General features: G+C 38.4%; 1 protein-coding gene and 1 pseudogene across 1 annotated transcript in view; one reads left to right on the plus strand and one right to left on the minus strand.

Annotated features, from left to right (window-relative positions):
* LOC143659037 (uncharacterized) overlaps positions 1–22472 on the plus strand; it is a 50084-nt gene that overhangs the window by 14696 nt on the left and 12916 nt on the right. The window contains 1 exon segment of the mRNA XM_077131540.1: positions 22124–22250. Coding sequence (XP_076987655.1) covers positions 22124–22250 — 127 coding nt within the window.
* Positions 19899–20572, minus strand: LOC143659040 (protein MEMO1-like; annotated as a pseudogene).

Below are 22472 nucleotides of genomic sequence, written 5' to 3' on the forward strand. Positions count from 1 at the left end.
CCAGGAGGCATTTTCCTTCTTCATCTCCAAAGGTCAGTTCTGGTGGACTTCTGCTTCTCGTGGCTATGTTGTTCTGCACTGCTCTCTCTGAATCTCCTCATTCTCTGAAATGTTTCCTCTTTTATAGGACTCCAGAAACTTATCAAGACCCACCCAAATGAGTGGAGACATGTTGTCACCTAATCCAGTTTGACAACCACTCTTGATTAAATCACATCTCCAGGGAGATTACAGTTTCAAACATACAGTATTGAATAGGGATTATTCTGCCTTTACAAAATGGGATTTAGATTAAAATATGGTTTTTCTAGGGGCATACATCCTTTCAAGCCAGCACAGGTAGATTGCCTTTTTGTTGTCATGTTGTAAGATCTCTTTATATATTCTGGATATTAAACCCTTATCTGATATGAGGGTTCCAAATACTGTCTCCCATTGCTTAGGCTATGTTTTTACTTACTGATAAAGCCCTTTGATATGAAAAGTATTCAGTTTTGAGGAGCTCCCATTTGTCTATTTTTTCATTGCTCGTGCTGTGGTATAAGGTCTAGGAAACCACCTCTTATCATGAGATTCTTAAGAAATCTCCCTACATTTTCTTCTAAAAGTTTTATGGTCTTAGCTCTAGTGTTTAGGTCTTGGATCCATTTGGACTTAATTTTTGTATGCAAGATAAGATAGGGATCCTCTTTCTTTCTTTTGGATATGTCCATCCTCTTCTCCAAGCACCATTTATTAAAGAGGCTGCTCTGTCCCAGTTAAGTTGGTTTCACTGCCTTATCAAAGATCAATTGTCCATAGATGAGAGGGTCTAGTTCTGAATGTTCAGTTCAATTCCATTGGTCAGTATACCTATCTATATGCCAGAATACCATGCTGAGTTTTTTTTTCTCATTTTTTTAATTGTGAAGAATAACATATACAATAAAGCAAAAAACTTCAAAACACACTGCAACCCTTAGTTGTAGAGCAGATTTCAGAGTTTGGTATGGGCTACAATCCCACAATTTTAGGTTTTTACTTCTAGTTCCGCCAAGACACTGGAGACTAAAAGAAATATCAATACAGTGATTCAGCAGTCATACTCATTTGTTTAATTCTATCTTCTCTGTTATAACTCCATCTTCTTGTTTGATCTTTCTCCCAGTCTTTAGGGGTATTTGGGCTCTGCCCATTCTAACTTTTTCATATCGGAAAGGGATGTTGATAATATGGGATAAGGGGATGGAACTAGTTGATGTTTTTGGAGAGGGACTAGCCCCTCTGGGTTTCAGGACTTATCTGGCCTAGAAACCAGTCTGGAGGTTTTAGATTTCTGAATGGTAATCAAAGGGCAAGTACCATGCTGTTTTTAACACTGTAGCATTCTAACATGCTTTAATGTCAGGTAGCGTGAAATCTACTACTTCATTTTTCTTTCTAAAAATATTGTTAGCTATTTGAGGCACACTGCCCTTCCAAATAAACTTGAGTATTGGTTTTTCTGTTTCTGAGAAGTGAGTTGTTGGGATTTAATTGTATTCCGTTGAATCTATAAATCAGTTTGGGTGGAATTGACATCTTACCTATATTTAGTCTTTCAATCTATGAATATGGAATGTGCTTCCATTTACTTTTAGCAATTTTTTGTAGGTCTTTTTTTTTTTTTGCATGGGTAGGCATCAGGAATCAAACCCGGGTCTCTGACATGGCAGGCAAAAATTCTGCAACTGAGCCACCATTGCTAAATTTAGGTCTTTTATGTTAAATTTATTGCTAAATGTTTGATTCTTTTGGTTGCTACTGTAAATGGAATGTTTTTTCTTCATTTCCTCCTCAGATTGTTCATTAATGCTGTTTACAAGCACTACTCATTTTTGCATATTGGTCTTATAACTTGCAACTTTACTGTACTCATTTATTAGCTCTAGTACTTTGTTGTAGATTTTTTTGAATTTCCTACATATGGTATGTCATCTGCAAGCAGTGAGAGTTTTATTTCTTCCTCTCCAGTTTGGATGCCTTTTATTTCTTTTTCTTGCCTAATTTCTCTAGGTAGAACTTGCAATAGAATGTTGGATAACAGTGGTGACAGTGAGCATCCTTGTTTTTTTCCTGATCACAGATGGAAAGCTTTCAGTCCTTTCCTATTGAGTATGATGTTAGCTGTGGGTTTTTCATATATTCCCTTTATCTGTTGAGGAAGTTTCCTTCTGTTCCTATTGTATGAAGTGTTTTCATCAAGAAACAATGTTCAGTTTTGTCAAACGCCTTTTCTGCATCCATAGAGATGATCATGTGTCCTTTCTGCTTTGTTTTATTGATGTAGTGTATTACATTAATTGATTTTCCTGTGTTGAACCAGCCTTGCATACTTGGAATAAAAACACACTTGGTCATGTTATATAATTATTTTAGTGTGCTGCTGGATTCAATTTATAAGTATTTTGTTGAAGATTTGTTTGTCTAAATTCATTAAAGAGATTGGTCTGTAATTTTTTTTGTAGTATTTTTGTCTGGCTTTGGTATTAGGGTGATGTTGGCTTCATAGAATTAGTTACATTGTTTCCCCCTCTTCAATTTTTGTGACTACTTTGAGCAGAGTTTGCACTCATTTTTTCTTGAATGATAGGTAGAATTCACATGTGAAGCCACCTGGTCCTGGACTTTTCTTTTGTGTGAGGCTTTTGGTAACTGATTCAATCTCTTTACTTGTGGTTGGTTTGTTGAGGTCTTCTATTTCTCGTCAAGTTATTGTTGGTTGTTTATCCTTTTCTAGGAAATTATCCATTTTTTCTAAGTTGTCTAGTCTGTTAGTATACAGTACTTAGAGTATTCTCTCATTATCTCCTTTTTTTCTGTGGGGTCTGTAGTTATGGTCCCTCTCCCATTTTTTACTTTATTTACATCTCCTCTCTTTCTTTTTGTCAGCCAAGCTAAAGTTTTGTCAATTTTATTGATTTCCTCAAAGAACCGATATCTGGTTTCATCGATTCTCTCTGTTGTTCTTATATCCTCAGTGTCATTTATTTTTGTTCTAATTTTAGTTATTTCTTTCCTTCTGTTTGTTTTGGATTTAGTTTCCTGTTTTTTCTCTAGTTCTTCTAAGTGAACAGAAAATCCTTGATTTTTGCTTTTTCTTCTTTTTTAAAATAGGCATTAAGGCAATAAATTTCCCTCTCAGTATTGCATTTGCTGCATTGCATAAGTTTTGATATGTTGTGTTTTCATTTTCCTTGAGAAGTTTACAGACTTCTCTTGTAATTTCCTCCTTCACCCACTAATTGTTTGAGTGTGTTGTTTAGCCTCTATTACTTGTGAATTTTCCTTCCTTCTGCCTGTTATTGATTTGCAGCTTCATTCCATTATGATTTGAGAAAGTGGTTGGTTTTTTATTTCCCCCTTAATTTAAATCCTTTTAAATGTATGGAGACTTGCTTTGTGACCCAATATGTGGTCTATCCTGGAGAATGATCCAAGAGCACTTCAGAAAAATATATATCCTGCTGTTGTGGGCTGTAATATCTGTAAATATCTATTAAGAATAGTTAGTTCATTTATCAAACTATTCAAACTCTCTGTTTCCTGATTGATCCTTTGTTTAGAAATTCTATCCATTGATGAGAACAGTGTTTTGAAGTTTCCAACTATTATTATAGAGGTGACTCCTTCTCCCTTCAGTGTTGTTAGTGTGTGTCTCATGTATTTTGGGGCACTATGGGTCAGTGCATAAATATTTATCATTGTTATGTCTTCTTGATGAATTTTCCCTTTTATTAAAACATAGTATCCTTCTTTGATTCTTTTAATTGTTTTCTATTTCGAGTCCTGTTTTTCTGATGTTAGTATGACTACTCTTGCTCTTTTCTGGTTGTTGTTTGCATGAAATATCTTTTTCAAATCTTTCACTTTCAACCAATTTCTGTCCTTGTGTCTAAAGTGAGTCCCCTGTAAACAGTTATAAATGGTCCTGTGTTTTTTTAATTAGTTTTGCCAGCCTATGTCTTTTAATTAGGGAGTTTAATCCATAACATTTAATGTTGTTACTGTAAAGGCAGTACTTTCTTCTACCATTTTGTCTTTTGGATTTTATGTGCCATATTTTTTTTTCTCTTTTTATCCTTACTGATAGTCTTCATTTCTGCAGTCTTCTAGAAACCCCTCTGTCCTCTTTTCCTATCTGTCTATAGTGCTCCATTAGTAGTTCTTGTACAGCATGTCTATTGTTCATTAACTCTCTCCATGTCTGTTCTCTGAAAACAATTTAAACTCCCTCTCATTTTTGAAGGAGAGTTTTGCCATATATATATTTCTTCACTGGCAGTTTTTCTCTTTCAGTATCTTAAATATATTATACCCCTCCCTTCTTGCCTCCATGGTTCTGCTAAGAAATCTGCACTTAGTCTGTGAACTTCCCTTCTGTGTGTTTGACAATTGACATTTGCCAGTTTGATTACTAAATGTCTTGGAATAGGTCTATTCAGATCTCTTCTATTTCCTGTATGCCGCACTGCTTGAATCTGCTAATTTTAATCTTTCATAACAGTTGGGACTCCAGAAAAGCCATGTCCCTTAATCCTCATTCAGTATTGCTGAGTGGGAGCATTTTGATTGTTCCCATGGAGATGAGACTCACCCAGTTGTGGGTGGTAACATTTCATCAGATAGCTTCCATGGAGTTGAGACTCCACCCATTAACCCTTTAAAAGAGGAAACATTTTGGAGAGAGTCCCTTTTGTAGAGCCACGAGAAAGCCAGCAGATGCCACCATGTTAGCCATGTTCCCTTCTAGCCAAGAGAGAAATGTTGAATGTCATCTGTCTTCTTGAACCAAGGTATCATTCTTTGGATGCCTTAGATTGGACATTTCTATAGACTTGTTTTAATTGGGATATTTTCTTGGTCTTAGAACTGAAAACTAGCAACTTATTAAATTCTCTTTTTAAAAGCTATTCTGTTTCTGATTTATTGCATTCCAGTACCTAGCAAACTAGAACAGCCCCTATTCCTTTCTCTTCTCCTTCTGGGACACCCATAACATGTATATTCATGTGCTTCATGTTGTCATTCAGTTCTCTGAGGCCCTGTTCATATTTCTTCATTCTTTTCCCTATCTGTTCTTTTGGGTGTAGGATTTCAGATGTCCTGTCCTCCAGTTCACTATTCCTTTTTTCTGCCTCTTCAAATCTGCTCTTGTATGTCTCCATTGTGTTCATCTCTCCTATTGTGCCTTTCATTCCCATAAGTTCTATGATTTGTTTTTTCAAGCTTTCGAGCTTTTTTGAATGGTCACACAGTGTCTTCTTTATATCCTTCATCTCTTGCTATATTTTCTTTCACTTCATTGATTTGACTTTTGATTTGATTTAGATGATTTGTTTGCCCATCTTCAATTAGCTGTTTCAACTCCTATATCTATTTGTAGTGTTAGTTTGTTCCTTAGCCTGGGCCAAATCTTTGTGTTTCCTAGGATGACTTGTGATTTTTTTTTTTCCTTTGGCTGGTGTCTAGGCATCTCATGTCCTTTAACTTATTCTGGAAGTTGTTTTCATTCTTTCCTGAGGGTTTTCTTGTTGGTTGACTTTGTCCTCTGTTCTTTGACATTCAGTTCAACGTATTCTAGACCTCTTCCATAGCTTCTGTTTCACTGATCAGAAATTTTCAACTCTTGTTTTTCTGGTTCTTACTCTGCTATATGGAATCTTTTTGAGGAAGATCTCCCTAGTTATGATTGACACTAGTCATCTTTTCCTAGTCAAGACAAGCCCAGGTCTCAGGAAGACAGTGTAATCAGTCTCAAGGTTCCCTAAGGATGAGACACAGTAGCATGCCAGTCTTTCTTGTGAGACCTCTTTATTCTGTGCTTTTGTTTCTGGCTAAATTTCACTCAACATAATGTTCTTAAGGTCTGCCCACATTGTTACATGCTTCATGACTTGATTTTGTCTCAACAATTGTGTAATATTCCATCATATGTGTATGCCACAGCTGGTTTAGCCACTCATCTGTTGATGGACATTTGGGATGTTTCCATTTCTTTGCAATTATAAATATGCTGCTATAAACATTGGTGGCAAATGTCTGTTTGTGTCCTTCCCCTCATGTCCTCTGAATAGATACCTAGCAGTGACATTGCTGGATCATATGGCAATGCTATACTTAGCTTCCTGAGGAACTGCCAAACTGCCTTCCACAGTGGTTGTACCATTTTACATTCCCACTGACAGTGGATAAGTGTGCCTCTTTCTCTACATCCTCTCCAGCACTTGTCATTTTCTCTCTTTTCTATAATGGCCATTCTGGTGGGTGTGAGATGATATCTCATTGTGGTTTTGATATGCATTTCCCTAGTAGCCAGGGAAGTTTGAGTTTCTTTTCATGTGCCTTTTAGCCATTTATATTTCCTGTTCTGAGAAGAGTCCTTTCATGTCTTTTGCCCACTTTTTACTTGGGTTTGTCATTTTGTTGTTCAGTTGAACAATCTCTTTATATAGTCTAGATACTAGACCCTTATTTGATATGTCATTTCCAAATATTGTCTCCCATTATGTAGGCTGCCTTTTTACTTTCTTGACAAAGTTCTTTGATGCACAAAAGTGTTTAATTTTGAAGAGTTCCCATTTATCTATTGCTTTCTTCAGTGCTTGTGCTTTGGGTGTAAGATCTAGGAAACCACCTCCTATTACAAGTTTTATAAGATATTTCCCTACATTTTCTTCTAAAAGTTTTATGGTCTTAGCTCTAATGTTTAGTTCTCTGATCCATTTTGAGTTAATTTTTGTGTAAGGTGTGAGATATAGATCCTGTTTCATTCTTTTGCATATGCATATCCAGTTCTCCAAGAACAACTTACTGAAGAAACTGTTCTGTTCCACATAAGTTGGCTTGACTGCCCTATCAAAAATCAATTGTCCATAAATGAAAGGGTCTATATCTGAACATTCTGTTCAATTTTGGTCAGTGTATCTATTTTTATGACAGTACCATGCTGTTTTGACCACTGTAGCTTCATAATAAGCCTTAAAGTCAGATAGTGTGAGATCTCTGACTTCATTTTTCTTTCTGAAGATATTTTTAGCTATCTGGGGCACCATGCTCTTCCAAGTAAATTTGATTATTGTTTTTTTTTATTTCTGCAAAGTAAGTTTTTTGGGGGATTTTAATTGATATTGCATTGAATCTATAAATCAATTTAGGTAGAATTGACATTGTAACTATATTTAGTCTTCCAATCCATGAACCTAGTATGTCCTTCCATTTATTTAGGTCTTTTAAGATTTCTTTTAGCAATTTCTTCTAGTTTTCTTTGTATAGGTCTTTTGTATCCTTAGTTAAATTTGTTCCTAAATATTTTATTCTTTTAGTTGCAATTTTAGATGGAATTTTTTTCTTGGTTTCTCCCTCAGATTGCTCATTACTAGTGTATAGAAACACTACTGGAGGTTGATCTTGTAACCTGCCACTTTGCTGTAATCATTTTTTAGCTCTAGTAGTTTTGCTGTGTGTCTAATAGTTTTGATGTGAGTTTTTGCAGTTAAGTAGCAGAAACAAAGCAAAAAAAATGTCCCTTTCAGAGCAGGACCCCTGTTCCTTGGATTTAATAACCAAGAGCTTAATTTGGTATATTGCTCTGTGTATCTCCAGGTTCAATGTGTCCCCCTCCCTTTTTTTTAAGTGTCCAGTCCTTTTCAAGTACTTTGTGCTGTCTAATTTCAAAACCTCTGGCTGATTTCCATTGGCCCTGCCTGCTCTGTGTTTGAGCAAAAACTTTTAGTATCTTTAGCTCTTATATGAGGTTTATCTGAGCCAGGGGTCTGTTTTCAGTAGTCAGAATTCATTAATTAATTCTGCAAGTGGAGCTTGGTTGATCTAAGCCCCTGCTGCTAGCAAAGTCTCTTTCCCTTCCCCTCCAGGAACTAGGCTGCCATGATCATGGAGGAGGGGCACCAGCCTCATGTCTTGGGGAACTTACAGTTCTGTGTGAAATTGTTGCTGGTCCAGCTTGTCCAGACTGGTGTATGCTGTGTGTCTTGTCACTTTTGTGGCCACAGCAGTTGTCTGTACTGTTCCTGGCTAATTACTAGCTGCTCTGGAGAATGAACTGAATTTCACACTTCACTAAGCCACCATCTTGGATTTTGCTCCAAATGCATTCCCAACTTTTTTGCCTTGCTTGTGAAAAATAACATACATACAAAACAATAAATTTCAAAGCATAGCACAACAGTTAGTTGTAGATTGATTACAGATTTTGATATGGGTTACAATTCTACAATTTTAGGTTTTTACTTCTGACTGCTCTCAGATACTGGAGACTAAAATAAATATCAATTTAATAATTAAGCAGTATTAGTGCGTTAAGCTCTTCCTTCCATGTATAACTCCACCATCAGCCTTGATCTTTCTATCCCAATCTTTAGGGGTATTTGCGCTATGGTCATTCTTACTTTTTCATGTTAGAAGGGCTGTCAGTAATATGGGGGTAGGGAGATGGAACTGGCTGATGTTCTGGAGAGGTTGGGCCCTCTAGGTTACAGAACTTATCTGATCTAGGGACCCTTCTGGAAGTTTTAGATTTCTGAAAAGTTTCCCTAGTGCATGGAAACTTTGTAGAATCTTTTATATTTCCCTAGGTATTCTTTAGGTTTGGCTGGAATGATTTTGGTTGGGAGTTGGCATGTTATGAGAGGTAGCAGTGTCTAACAGAAGCTTGCATAAGAGCAACCCCCAGAGTAGGCTCTTAACTTTTTTTGAACTCTCTCAGCCACTGATAGTTTATTAGTTACACTTCATTTCCCCCTTTTGATCAGGATGGAATTGTCATCCCATGATGCCAGGGCCAGACTCATCCCTGGGAGTAATCTCCCTCACCACCAGGTATACTTTTATCCCTGGATGTCATGTCTCATATAGCAGGGAGAAGAATGACTTCACTTACAAAATTGGGTGTAAAGAGAGTGAGGCCTCATCTGAGCAACAAAAGAGGTCCTCCAGAAGTCACTCTTAGGCATAACTACATAAAAACTTCACAAGAGTAAGCCTCAAGATTAAGGGCTTGGCCTATTGATTTGGGTGTCCCTAATGATTGACATAGTATCAGGGGATTCCCTGATGGTAAAGTCTAATAGTTCCATATTTTTTCTCCCATCCCTCAAGGGACTTTACCAATACTTTTTGTTTATCTGCTTAATGTCTCCTACGATGTATCCAGGCATTATATTAAGCTATACAGGATTAAAAGCCCTCATTCTTATTCTGGGCTCCCTGTGTTTCAGTTCTTCAAATGAGCCATCCAAACAGGTTGAGTTAGATTATGTGCTACAGAAAAGTTAGGTTTTCTGACTTTTATTTTTTAGCAAAATAAACCTTCCTTTGCTCCCAAAGAGTAGGTGAAGTTCTAAAACATTTTAAGTGTTTTCCTTACCCCTGTGTTCTGAATAACCTTAATCCTGACCTGATCAGCTTCATGCTTATCTCTAAATACCAAGTTATAGATACATAAAACATGCTCTCAAAATCCAAAAATAATAATTACCAGTCTGGGTGCAGTGTTTCTGCTGTACAAGCTTATAATCTAGGCCCTTGTTTTTTTCTTATAAGCATTTTCTAAAGGAGACTGTACAGTAACTGTTCTTTCATTTGTGGCTTATTTTGCCTCACCAAATGCCCCACAGGTTCATTCCCATCATTGTATGCCTCATGACTTCATTCCTTTTTTGTAGCAGCACAGTATTTGAACATATTTATACGCCATCATCCACCAATCTACTTCTCAGTTGGTACATCCTTCAGCCAACTGCATTCTTTAGGCATCACATATAAAGCCCTGAAAACTACAACAAAGTTACTTGAGCTAATATACAAATTCAGCAAAGTGGGAGGATATAAAATTAATGTGCAAAAATTGGTAACATTTCTACACACAAGCAATGACTTAACTAAGAATTCAGTTAAGGAAAAAAATTCATTCAAAATAGCAACTAAGGGTGGACAACAGTGGCTCAGTTGCAGAGTTCTCCCCTGCCATGTCAGAGATCCAAGTTTGATTCCCGGAGCCTGCCCATGTCAAAAAAAAAAGTGCAAAATAGCAACTAAAAGAATCAAATACTTAGGAATGAACTTAGCAAGTAAGGGACTTGTACACAGATAACTACATAACATTGCTAAAAGAAATTAAAGAAGATCTCAAGAATAAGGGAGACAATCCCTGCTCATAGATAGAAAGATTAAATATAAATTGACATCTTAATGTCAATTCTAAATTGATCTACAGATTCAATGTAGTACCAATCAAAATTGAAGATGTGGAAAAGCTTGTTACCAAATTCATCTGGAAGAGAAAGAGACCCTGAATAGGTAAAAGGATCCTAAAAAAGAATGAAGTAGAAGGATTAACACTTCCTGACTTTAAAACTTATTACAAAGCCACAGTGGTCAGAACAGCATGGTACATGCACAAAGAAAGAAGTATTGACTGATGGACTCGAATTGAGACTTCAGAAAGACTACAAAATCTGTGATCAACTGATTTTTGACAAGGTCCCAAAATCCACTGAACTGGGGCAAAATAGCCTTTTCAATAAATGGGCATGGGAGAATTGGATATCAATAGCCAGAAGAATGAAAGAGGACCCTTACTTTTCACCTTTTACAAAAATTAATTCAAAGTGGATCAAACACCTTAATACAGGAACTGGCACCATAAAGTCACTAGAAGAAAATGTAGGGAAACATCTTCAACCCTAGTAATATGAGGTAGCTTCCTAAACTTTTCACCCAAAACACAAGCAAGAAAAGAAAAAGTACATGAATGGGAATGCCTCAAAATCAAATGCTTCTGCACCTCGAAAGGCTTTGTCAAAAATGTGAAGAGGCAGCCAACTCAATGGGAGAAAACATTTGGATATCACACTTTAACAAAGGTTTGATAAAGAAATCATACAACTCAACAACAAAAGAACAACCCAATTATAAAATAGTCTAAAGATATGAATAGGCATTTTTCTGAAGAGCAAATACAGATGGCTCAAAAACACATGAAGATATAGTCATTTTTATTGGCTGTAAGGGAAATGCACATCAAGACTACAATGAGATACCACCTCACACCTGTAAGAATGGCTGCTATTAAACAGGAAACTACAAATATTGGAGAGGATGTAGAGAAATTGGGGCATTTATCTACTGCTTGTGGGAATGTATACTGGCACAGCTGCTGTGGAAGACAGTTTGACAGTTTCTTAGGAAACTACATATCAATTTGCTTTATGACCCAGCAATAGCAGTATTTGGTATATATACTCAGAAGAGATGAAAACAGTGACACAAAGAGACATTTTCACACTGATGTACACAATTGCCAAATGCTCAATCTAAATACCCATCAACAGACAAGTGGGTTAACAAAATGTGGTATATACATACAATGGAATATTATGCAGTACTAAGGCATAATGATGACCTGAAGCACATCACAAAATGAGTGAGTCTGGAGGACATTATGCTGAATGAAATAAGCCAGACACAAAAAAAATAGATACTTTTGTATAGTATGACTCTACTCTTGTGACCATGTAAAGGTAAAATCAGGGGCTTATAATACAGAATTTAGGGAACTTAGAGATACATTGAAGGGAGAGATGGGTGAACAGTTAGCTAATGAGGTTGTACTCAAATGTAAGGGAAGAGATGGAAATGAGGTCCATTCTCTAGTGGGTCTATAAGTATTATTACCATATTGAAGGTGAACATGATTGAAAGGGGTTGTATACACCTATGTGTCCCACTGATTAACACTAGAAAGATAAATAATTTCTTGCAAGAACTACTTCAGTGGTATTCATTTACAAAGAGTGCACCCTACAGGGGTAAACTGCTGTTGTATGCTATGGGCTATGTTTATCAGGAAAACATCAGCAGTACCAGAGGAACAGCAGGGGTAAGTAATGGGGCAAGGGACAAAAGTTAAGATATAGATTTCCCGTTTGGTTAGAGTGTGTTATATCTTTTTCTCTTAATATCTTTCTTTTAATGAAAGTATCTGAAATTGACAGTCTTGATGGACTGAGGACTTTGGACTTTAAACATTATCCCTTTTTTAAAAAAATTCATATGGTATAGGGCCTGTGTCTCATGGCTCTTTTCTGAGCTCTGCCTCCCCAGGACTCTTAACTCCTCCAGAGGAGCAAAAGAAAATGACTAGTTTTCAGCTAAGTTGAGTTTCAAATTTTATCTCTTAGAATGACATCTCTTAAAAAAAATGACATCTCTTTTTGAAAGGTTAGACATATTGTTTTCTTTTATTTGTGAAAGATAAAGGAGGATAACAGATGTTTGTTGTGTGCAAGTTATTTGCTTTTTTATTTCTTCTTTTCTTTTGCATTTAGCTTCTGTTTTGTTTTTAGCATTGATTTGTATTATCTTCTATTCACACATGGTAGGGCAAAATTCATAGGTATCAAAAAAAATGAAATTAAAATAAACCCCTAGTGTTATACTTCTTGCCAGTGAACTGTTTGCTCTGTAAGAATAGCTAAAGGAAATTCTTTAAACAGAAAGGAATGAGAACAGAAAGAGTCTTGGGCCTCCAGGAAGGAAGAAAGAACAATAGAATAGGTACAAAGAGAGTTAAATACAATAGACTGTCCTAGTCTTGAGTTTTCTATTATGTTTCCTGGTTGAAGCAAAACTGATAACATTATCTGATGTGGTTCTAAACATATGTAGAGGAAATATTTAAGGAAATTATAAGTGGAATAGTGTAAATGAATTATAGGGAAGTAAGATTCCTATACTTCCCTCAAACTAGAAAATTTTGATAACAGTAGACTGTGATATGTGTGTATCATGTAGTACCAGAGCAATTACAATTAAAGTTATAAAAGTGATTCAAGAGAAGGTGCAAAGATAGTAGTCCCATGTACCCTCTACCCAGTGTTCCCCAGTAGTTATGACTTAAGGGTCTATAGTACAATATGGAAACAAAATTTGATGTTGGTTTAATGTGCATCTACAGCTCAGTGTCTTTTAGCACATGTGTAGACTTGTGTAACCACCACTTCCAGTCAAGATACAGAACTATTCCATCACCACAAAGACCTCTTCCTGTAAGCCCATTATAGTGACAGCCATACTCCCCCCTTCCACCATCCTTAACCCCTGGCAACTACCAGTCTGTCGACCATGTCTGATATGTTGCCATTTTAAAAATTTTATACAAATGGAATTATACAGTTTGTAAACTCTTGAAATTGGCTTTTTTTTTCACTTAGAGTATTGTCCTTAAGTTCTGTCCAAACAGCATGTAATTCATTCCTTTTATTGCTGAATGGTATTCCATACTCTGGGGTACCTCATTCTGTTTAACCATTCACCCACTGAAGGATCTGGATAAATTCCTGTTTTGGGCTATTTAGAAAATAGTGGCTGTGGACAGTCGTGTACAGGTTTCTGTGTGGATGTATTTTTATTTCTCTGGGTTAAATGCCTAGGAGTGTGGTTGCTGCTGGTGTGGTCAGTGTATGATTACATTTTTATATTGGTTTAGCCTTACATGCCTTCTTTTGATTAATGTGGCTAATGTGACCAATAAACTGAATTTTAAATTTCATTTCAGTTTTAATTGATTTAAATGTACATAGCCACATGTAGCTGATGGCTGCTAAAATGGAATACACAATTCTAAGAATCTCAGGTGCATTCATTAATCTATAGAGGATCTTCTGAGGTGGATACTGTCAGACACAGGGTTGTTAAGGTATCCACACTTGAAAGCAAGTCCAAGCAACACAGATTTATTGAGCAGAATAACAGCAAATGTAAAGGAAGGAGATGGCTCTAGCCTTCTTTCTGAGGGCCAGATTTTTAAAGGAAAAAGTGGGTGGGGGTTAAAAAAAATGGGTAGGGGTGATGTGAGCTGCAGGTTTCACCAGGCATTATCAGGCTAGAGCAGACCATGACCTCATGCTCATGGTTTTCTGGTCTGTGGAGTTGGCATGTCCATGCTTATCTATCTTGCTGCCACATCAGGTCCTGAAAGGGAAGTTGATGTAAAAGAGAAGCTGAAAAGGTCACAGATTCCATTTTATATGTCAAGTGTTTTCTGAGACCTGACATACCTGTCTTTTTATTTTAATAAAATTAGCTGGAGCTGTGTTTAGGTTTGGGGGAATGTCTTAGCCCAGCTGAAAGCAACTTTACAATTTTAGAAGGAGCAGGGACGTCATATTCTTTTTCTGGTTAGTTCTGCTGAGTTCAGGCAAAGTTGGGGGAAGAATTGCTTTGAACTGATCCAGGGCATTATTGATTGGACTTCTGGGTGTCTTTTGTTGGAGCAGGCTGGTCGTGATGTTTTTGCTATGACCAGAGCAGGTCTTCAAATTTTTGTCATAACAAGAGTATGTTTTCAGATTGTTGCTGGTTTGCTACAGCCACTACTGACCTGTGAATAAATATAGATTGACATTGTAAGAGGCAGGGAGGTAGGAAGAAAATTAATAGGAGGATAATGAAGGGTCCAATGAGGGAAAGCAGGATAGCTTGTAGAGGGGTGGAGAAGAATGAAAGAAAATTTGAGAGAAAGTTTTCTAGCCAAGATGAATTTGCATCTGCTTTTGCTAAGCTATTACTATGGCCACATTCTTTCTTAGTATTTTAAAATTTTGTTCTACTTTCCTTGTACTATTGATGTAAAAGTATTGTTTCATTTATTATAGCACAAGTTCTCCCTGCCCTTGTGGTTAGAACATCCAGCGAGCTTCTATTTTGTAGGATTGCTTCAGCTGAGATATTTAAAGATTGTTCTTGTTCTTCTAGAGCCTGGATGGTAGCATTCTATGATTGCTGCATCATTCAGGATATGTTTTAAATAGAAGCTTCTAGTAGGGGGATGCCAACAAACCAGAAAAAGCTTCAATATATAGTGTGACCTAGCCCTGGGTTTTCTAGAATGAGGCTGAAGTGTCCTCTGACATGCCTAGGAGTCTGTTTTAGAGGTTTGTTGAGATGGTTTTCAAGAAAGGATCCCAAGATTGGGAATTGGCCCTGAGGAAGCCATTTCAGAAGGTGTTAAGATTTGGGCTTCAGGGGCTTGTGCAACAATAGTACAGGTTCCTGTCAGTCATCAGGAACTGTGTCTCCCCATAAGAAATAATACCCTGTGCCTATCATAGAAAGAGCTACAGAGGGTCCTTTAAGCAAAACTTGGTGAGAGTTTATAGGGAGGAAGGCAGTTATGGGGTTGAAACTATCCCAGCTTGTGAATAGTTCATCATGACATAGGGGAGAATAAAAGGGTTTACAGGGCTTAAGTGTTTGATGTACTTTACATAGTGTATTGTAGAAGAGGAGTTGGAGTAAATTGTTTCTTTTTGGTACTGCTGGGAATGAGGTATTAGCAGTTAGGTTGGTAGGGCCTTCCATTACTTTACCTGTGCTAGTTTTAGTGCAGCTGAAACAGTCAAGAATTGTGATTTGGCAGGGTTTTAGTAGGAGACTTTGAATATTTGACTGTTCTGATATAGTTATTTTAGTCTTAGTGATTTTATGATTGTTTAGATTGAAACATTGGCCTGAGCAGGTTCCTAGCCCAAATACCAGTGTATTATTTATAGGGCTAGGTAATTGGATTATATCCTCAGTGTATTGGCCTATAGAGTTATATAATTCAGTGCCCCCAAATAAAATACTAATTTGGTTGGTTAGTATGGTGAAATGGTTTAGGTGTCAGGTACCCATTTGAGGAGGTCTGAGTTAAAAATTAGGTTATGAAAAGTTACAAAAAGAAGTATTGAAATGTCCTAAATAGGTAGTGTGGGGTTTGGAAGAGTAATGGGGGAAGCATAGATAGGGTCTGTCCATTAGTCTGTTTCAGTGGGAACAGGCTTCTTGGATGTGTCCATGTGGGATTTTTTCTTGACTTTGTTTCTGACCCTGCTTCTCTTTTATACCTTGTTTCAGTTCTAATTATATGTTCCATGTGCTTGGGTTGGTCCCCTGCATAAAGTACTTTGAATCCATAATATTAGGGAGTAATTTTAGACAGCATTTCTATGCTTACTGGAAAGACTTTGATAGAGAAGTAGAATGTACAGACTTTGGAAATATCCAGTAGTGTATTTTATTAAGGGTTGTGGCAATGTTTGGGGTGACAGGTGCAAAGGGGTGCTGGAGCTGAGAAGACTGTTGAGTAAGGAAGGAAGAATAATGTAAGTTGGAAGAGTAACATGGTGAAAATATGTCAAACAAGCAAGAGATCAGCTGTTAGGAGGATGAAAATGAAGGAGTATAAGGTAATTTGATCAGGGGTGATATCTTGTAAATCTCCCTGAAGCCAAAGGTCAGTAATGAATTCTAAAAGGGTGTGTAGATAGAGGGGACATTTGAGGGGTGGCCAGGCTAGATTGTTAGAGATTATTTGCAGAATGGTGAGAATGGAAGAAAAATTACTCATAAGGCCAGAGAACTGAATATACCCTAGCACTGGATAGAGGAAGAAGAGTTATTTTGCTGTGGATATTTCTACCACCAAATTAGGATAAAGTTAGTTTCTGGGAAATAGCTAAGGTAGATTTCTTCTAGGAGAGCTAAAATTGCTAGCTGAAGAACAAATGCAAATAAAAGGATAAAAAGTGCCACAGATACAGCAGGCTAAAGTACTCATCCTATGTTGGGGCTGGTTTTGGAGATCCTAAGTTTAAGTGCTCCAGTAGGCATGCATGAACTGTTGGTTGAGGTCCCTTGTCTGGTTGGTGTGGACATTGGGGTCCAATTCAGCTAGTTGTTTGCCAATCAAAGGTGCCATTTTCTGGTCAGAGTTTTTGTGATTCTAAAGGGTATTGTAGCCAAGCCAAATTGCAGAGAAAAATAAGTTTTTCTGACTTTATTTTCTTTCTTAATTGAAGTTTACTGAAGTTACGAAGTAAATATCCAGGAGGGGTAGAATCAAGAACTGTTAGGGTATTACCCATGATTGTTTGCTAATTTTTAATATAAAGCGGGAGGCTTGCTACATGCTAGGGATTTTGCTTGCAGGAGGCTTATGGAGGTCTGCTTGTGGAGACTTATGTTTAACTGCTCCTTTCAAGGCTGACTGTTAACCAGCTCTGCTGAAGCCTTATGGTTTCCCTAGGGAATTGCATTTGGGACATTCTGACTCTTGTTGGGGCCCTGCAGACAGGAGGCTTACAGAAGCTACCAGCACCATTGGTGGCTTATGGGCTGGTGTAGCTTTAAGTGTAGCTTTAAGACACTAACTACCCAGATCCAAGATCCAATTGCCACAACAAAGCAGGTATTCCTGGTTTGTTGTCAGGGATTAGTAAAATGTGTCTTTCACTCAGGGCATCCCATGAGCTGTTTTTTTGTTTGTTTGTTTTGTTTTATCACTGCATGGGGAAAATGTTCATAAGGCTGCAGAGTTTGGACCAAGCTCGGGCTTTAGGCCAGGCACACTTGAGGTGAGCCAAGGTGTCGCCGGGACACTGGACAAAACTCTCATGGGGGATCTGGCCAGAAAGGCATCAGTTACCTAGGGCCAGATTAGTTGGAGATGTTCAAATGCTGTGGAGGTGAGCTGACACCACATCAAAATGGTCACAACACACCCATGTCAGAAAATGTTCAAGCCGTCAAGTGCATGGAAACCAGAATGACCATGCTGTTTGGGGCATGGAGTTGACTGGAAGACTGCTCCCATAGCCCTGAGGGGCTGGAAACTCAAACCTCAGTCCAATCTCTGAACAGGGTTGACTGGAAGGTGGTCCCATAGCCCCGAGGGGCTGGAAAGTTAAACCTCAGTCAGACCCCATCCCGGTTTTGGCACCAAATGTCAGGCACAGGGTCGTTAAGGAATACATGCATGACAATGAGTCAAAGCAACACAGATTTATTGAGCAGAATGACAGAGTGAGAGCTAGTGCAAAGGAAGGAGATAGCTCTGGCCTTCTTTCTGAGGGCCAGGTTTTTTAAGGAAACAAGGGTTGGGGGTGGTGTGAGCAGCAGGCATTGCCAGGCATTATCAAGCTGGAGCAGACCATGACTTCATGCTCATGGTTATCTGGTCTTGCTTCTGGTCTGCAGTGTTGGCATGTCCATGCTCATCTATCTTGCTGCAACATCAGGTCCTGTCAGGGAAGTTGCTGTAAGAGAGAAGCTGAAAAGGTCCAGACTCCATTTTATATGTCAAGTTGTTTTTCTGAGACCTGGCAGGTACCTCTCTTCAGATGAAGAAATTGAGAATTTAAGGAATGTCTCTGTCTGACATCATGTGGTTAGTAAGAGGTAGAGCTTTGGAACTTAAACTGAGGTGTTGTGGTTTGAGAAACTTTGATATTAACTTCAGCCCTCTGAGTGCTCTCATAGATGGTTGTCATAGACAGGTGGCATGTGCCTTGAGAACACAGGGAATGATTTATATAACTCCCCAGGAAGGGTGACTGAAGGCCTTTTGGTTTGTTGAAGGGTAACAAAGTGATACTCCCAACTTTAATGAATGTATGAGTGAGAAAGGAAAGATGAAAATTATTAAACCCTGTTGGAACTAAATTGAAGCAACAGTTCTGGGACAATTTGGTAGTACAATCCAACTTTGAAATGTGTATACTCTTTGATTAAAGAGGTTCAGTTCTGGGGGACTTACTGTAGGCTTACTCATTGGTGACAACAACTTAAATATACAAGGATCATTATTATTATTTGTAATAATGTAGCCTTTTATTTGCAACTAAAATAGATGGTATCTGTTGTATAACACAGGTAGTAGTTGTCTATAACTGAAGATTTATTATAATCTAATACAGATCATTTATAAATTCAATTTATTTATTAGAAAGCTTCCACTCTTCTTTGTATACAGTTCGCAAAACTATACTGAAAGCAGAATATATGTGCACAAGTCTATAAAGAGTGCAAATTTAGGATATGGTAAATGTTTTACAGGTTACTTTAAAAAAACTGTCAGGGCGGGCCGCGGTGGCTCAGCGGGCAAAGTGCTTGCCTGCTATGCCGGAGGACCTCGGTTCGATTCCCGGCCCCAGCCCATGTAACAAAAACGGAGAAACAGAATACAATAAAACAAGAAAATGTTTAAAAATGTTTCCCTTTCTTCCTTCCTTCCTTCCTTCTATCCTTCCTTCCTTCTCTCTGTCTTTCCTTTAAAAAAAAAAAAAAAAAAAAAAAAAACTGTCATAACTGCGCCTTTATATTGTCATCTTTTTTTCTTTATCATATTTTGATTCCTGCCTGCCTTCCACTGCCCTAAACAATAAAACATTTTTTAATAAGTTGAAATTAAGGAAGCACTACACCTACTAGAAAAGAAGAAAAAAAAGTTCTATTTGTTTGAGGTTTCAGAATCCCCCCAAACCAGGAACAGTATCTGTGGTAGTTAGGTTCAGGTGTCAACTTGGCCAGGTGATGGTGCCTAGTTCGGTTGCTGTGGATTTGAATCACTGGCTTGTGAAACTCATGTATGGCTGAATACATCTGCAGTCTCTAAGGGAAGTGTCTTCCTCGATGACTGATATTTAATTTAATTCATGGGAAGCTTAAAAGAGAGAGCCTAATGCAGCGCAGCCCAAGCAGCTCAGCATATCTCATCTCAGCACTTACAGCTCAGCCCAGATCTCTGGAGATGCAGAAAGGAATCAACCCAGGGGAAGCTGTTGGGACCCAAAAGCCTGGAGAGAAGGGCAGCAGAGATTGCCCTGTGCCTTCCCTTGTAAGAGAGAACCTCAAATGAAAGTTAGCTGAAGAGCTATATTTTTTTAACTAAATAAATCCTTTTATTAAAAGGTAATCCATCTCTGGTGTGTTACATCCTGGCAGGTTTGGCAGACTAGAACAGTATTTTTGTAAGGCCTAGGCTGGGACCCAGACAGAGTATGAGTATGTGCAGGTAGCATCCCTGAGGATTCAGAGCTTCAGTGGACTGTGAGTATTCCAGCTGCTTGACTCACAAAACTGTCTTGCCAGTTTCTACACTGGCTTGACTGGGTATATTTCAAAAAGGAAAGGCTCATATTCATTCCATTCTTCTGGAGCTCTGTAATAGCATTTAATAACACCCCAATGGGACATCTTCTACATATTGTATTATGGTATTTCTTCAAGTAATTGCTAAAAGATGCAGGGTCTAATTTACTAAAATACTCATATCCAGTTTATCTAGATGTTCAGGGATCTATAAATCTTCCCCTGGGATTCATCACAGTAACTGTAACAGAGCCTTTGACCCCAATGGCAGAAATCAGAGGAAACCACTTACTAGGATCTGCTAGATATTTACAGAAGAGTTTTCCAAATTCCTGTGCTTTTGGCATTCAAAGCTCCAGCCAGTACAGGAATAACAGTAAACATATCCTTATGATTTTCCATGGCTTTAGCTGTGTGAGGCAAATGCAGAGACATGCATTTAAACATTCCTGTCTTCCATAGTTCTGTGTAAATCTTTTGGTCAATATGAAGGTCATACAAAGGTGTCCTATATATATCCACCCTGGAAAGTGCACATCAAGGGAGGAACACACGATGGGAAGGTTCAAGGATGAAAATTCTCTGGTTAATAGAGGAGCCACTTGTTTGTAAGCATGGACAGCACAAGACTCAAATACCTCTATCCTGCATGGGAAGCAGTAATGGCTTTAGCAAGTCTTTGTATAGACCTTACTTGTGAAAGCAGCCTTCAAGCTGCATTCAGCTGAAGTCCTGAGGCTGGTACCAGCTCCTGGTACAACTAGCTTCCAGTAGCACACCCGGGTTGGACTTCTTAGAGCCTGTGCCACCTATGGTACGCGAGGATGAATGAGGAGGCAGTGGCTGTAGGAGCAGCTCCGTGAGAAGAAAGGACACCATTGGCCCAGCCCATGATGAGATGACAGCTAGAAGGGAATCAGGCTGGCCCAGAAGGAGGAGGAAGAGGTGGTTACAGCTGGGGTGATGGCAGCCATAGCCACCACAAACTCACAGCTGCCAGAAGATGGGGTCTGGGGAGGCCTCACTGAAGCCCAGAGAGCCCTGGCACTGGACCCTGGAGTTGCCACCTCCCAGCCAGGGCTGGTTCCTCCCAGGGATTATTTTTTTAGTTGCACAAACTTTTGGTGTGATTGTGGAAAGTCATGTGTGGAATATGGAAGAGGAGGAAAGTACTTAAAGTTAACTCAGGTTCCCCAGAATCCAGAACAGCTTTCCACACATCTTCTATCTTCTCAGTGCTGGCCTTGTTCCAGTGGACAGAGTTGTTTTTTCTTTTTTGTATACTGTATGGTGGGGATCATATTTCATTCTTTTTCCAAGAGAGTATCCCATTATTTCAGCATCATTTTTCTTGAATTGTTCTGTTTTGTTTTCCTTTCTTTGCTTGTTTGTTTTTGGGACATGCATGAACCCGGGTGTTCTAGTTTGCTAGCTGCTGGAATGCAATATACCAGAAACAGAATGGCTTTTAAAAGTGAGAATTTAATGAGTTGCAAGTTTACAGTCCTAAGGCCAAGAAAATGTCCCAGTTACAAGTCTATAGAAATGTCCAGTCACAGGCATCCAGGGAAAGATACCTTGATTCAAGAAGGCCAATGAAGTTCAGGGTTTCTCTCTCAAATGAGCAGGCACATGGTGAACACAGTCAGGGCTTCTCTCAGCTGGAAGGGCACATGGCAAATACAGTGTCATATAGCTTTCTCTCCTGGCTTCCAGTTCCATGAAGCTCCCCAGGAGGCATTTTCCTTCTTCATCTCCAAAGGTCACTGGCTGGTGGACTCTCTGCTTCATGGTGCTGCAGCATTCTCTGCTCTCTCTGAATCTCTCATTCTCCAAAATATTTCCTCTTTTATAGGACTCCAATAAACCAATCAAGACCCATCCAAATGGGTGGAGACATGTCATCACCTAATCCCATTTAACAACCACTCTTGAGTATATCACATCATCCAGGGAGATGATCTGATTATAGTTTCAAACATACAGTATTGAATAGAGATTATTCTACCTTTATGAAATGATATTTTGATTAAAACATGGCTTTCCTAGGGGGCATACTTCCTTTTAAACCAGCACACCGGGTCTCCCGCATGGCAGGTGAGAATTTTACCACTTAACTACCCTTGCACCCCCTGGACACTGAGTTTAAGATGAGTTGTGTTTCATATTGTAGGAGGCAGTGACATTCAAGGATATAGCTGTGGTGTTCACCAAAGAAGAACTGGTGCTGCTGGATCCCACCCAGAAGAAACTGTACCAAGATGTGATGGTGGAGAACTTCAGGAACCTGCTCTCTGTGGGTGAGGAGAGAAGCCCTCTGTACTAAATGTTATCCCCCTGAAGTGTCTTTGTGTCCTCAGGTGTTTAAGACTTCAGGACTCTTGAAATGCTTCCCTGAACTTAAGGATCTGAATTTTCTAATTCCTGTGGGACAATTTGTCTATACCTTATCTATTTTTTCAAATTGCAGTTGTGACATATTATGGGTTATGAAATCAATTCTTTAGTTGCATCATAATGAT

This window comes from Tamandua tetradactyla, chromosome 16 (assembly GCF_023851605.1).
Source record: "Tamandua tetradactyla isolate mTamTet1 chromosome 16, mTamTet1.pri, whole genome shotgun sequence".
Taxonomy (NCBI): domain Eukaryota; kingdom Metazoa; phylum Chordata; class Mammalia; order Pilosa; family Myrmecophagidae; genus Tamandua; species Tamandua tetradactyla.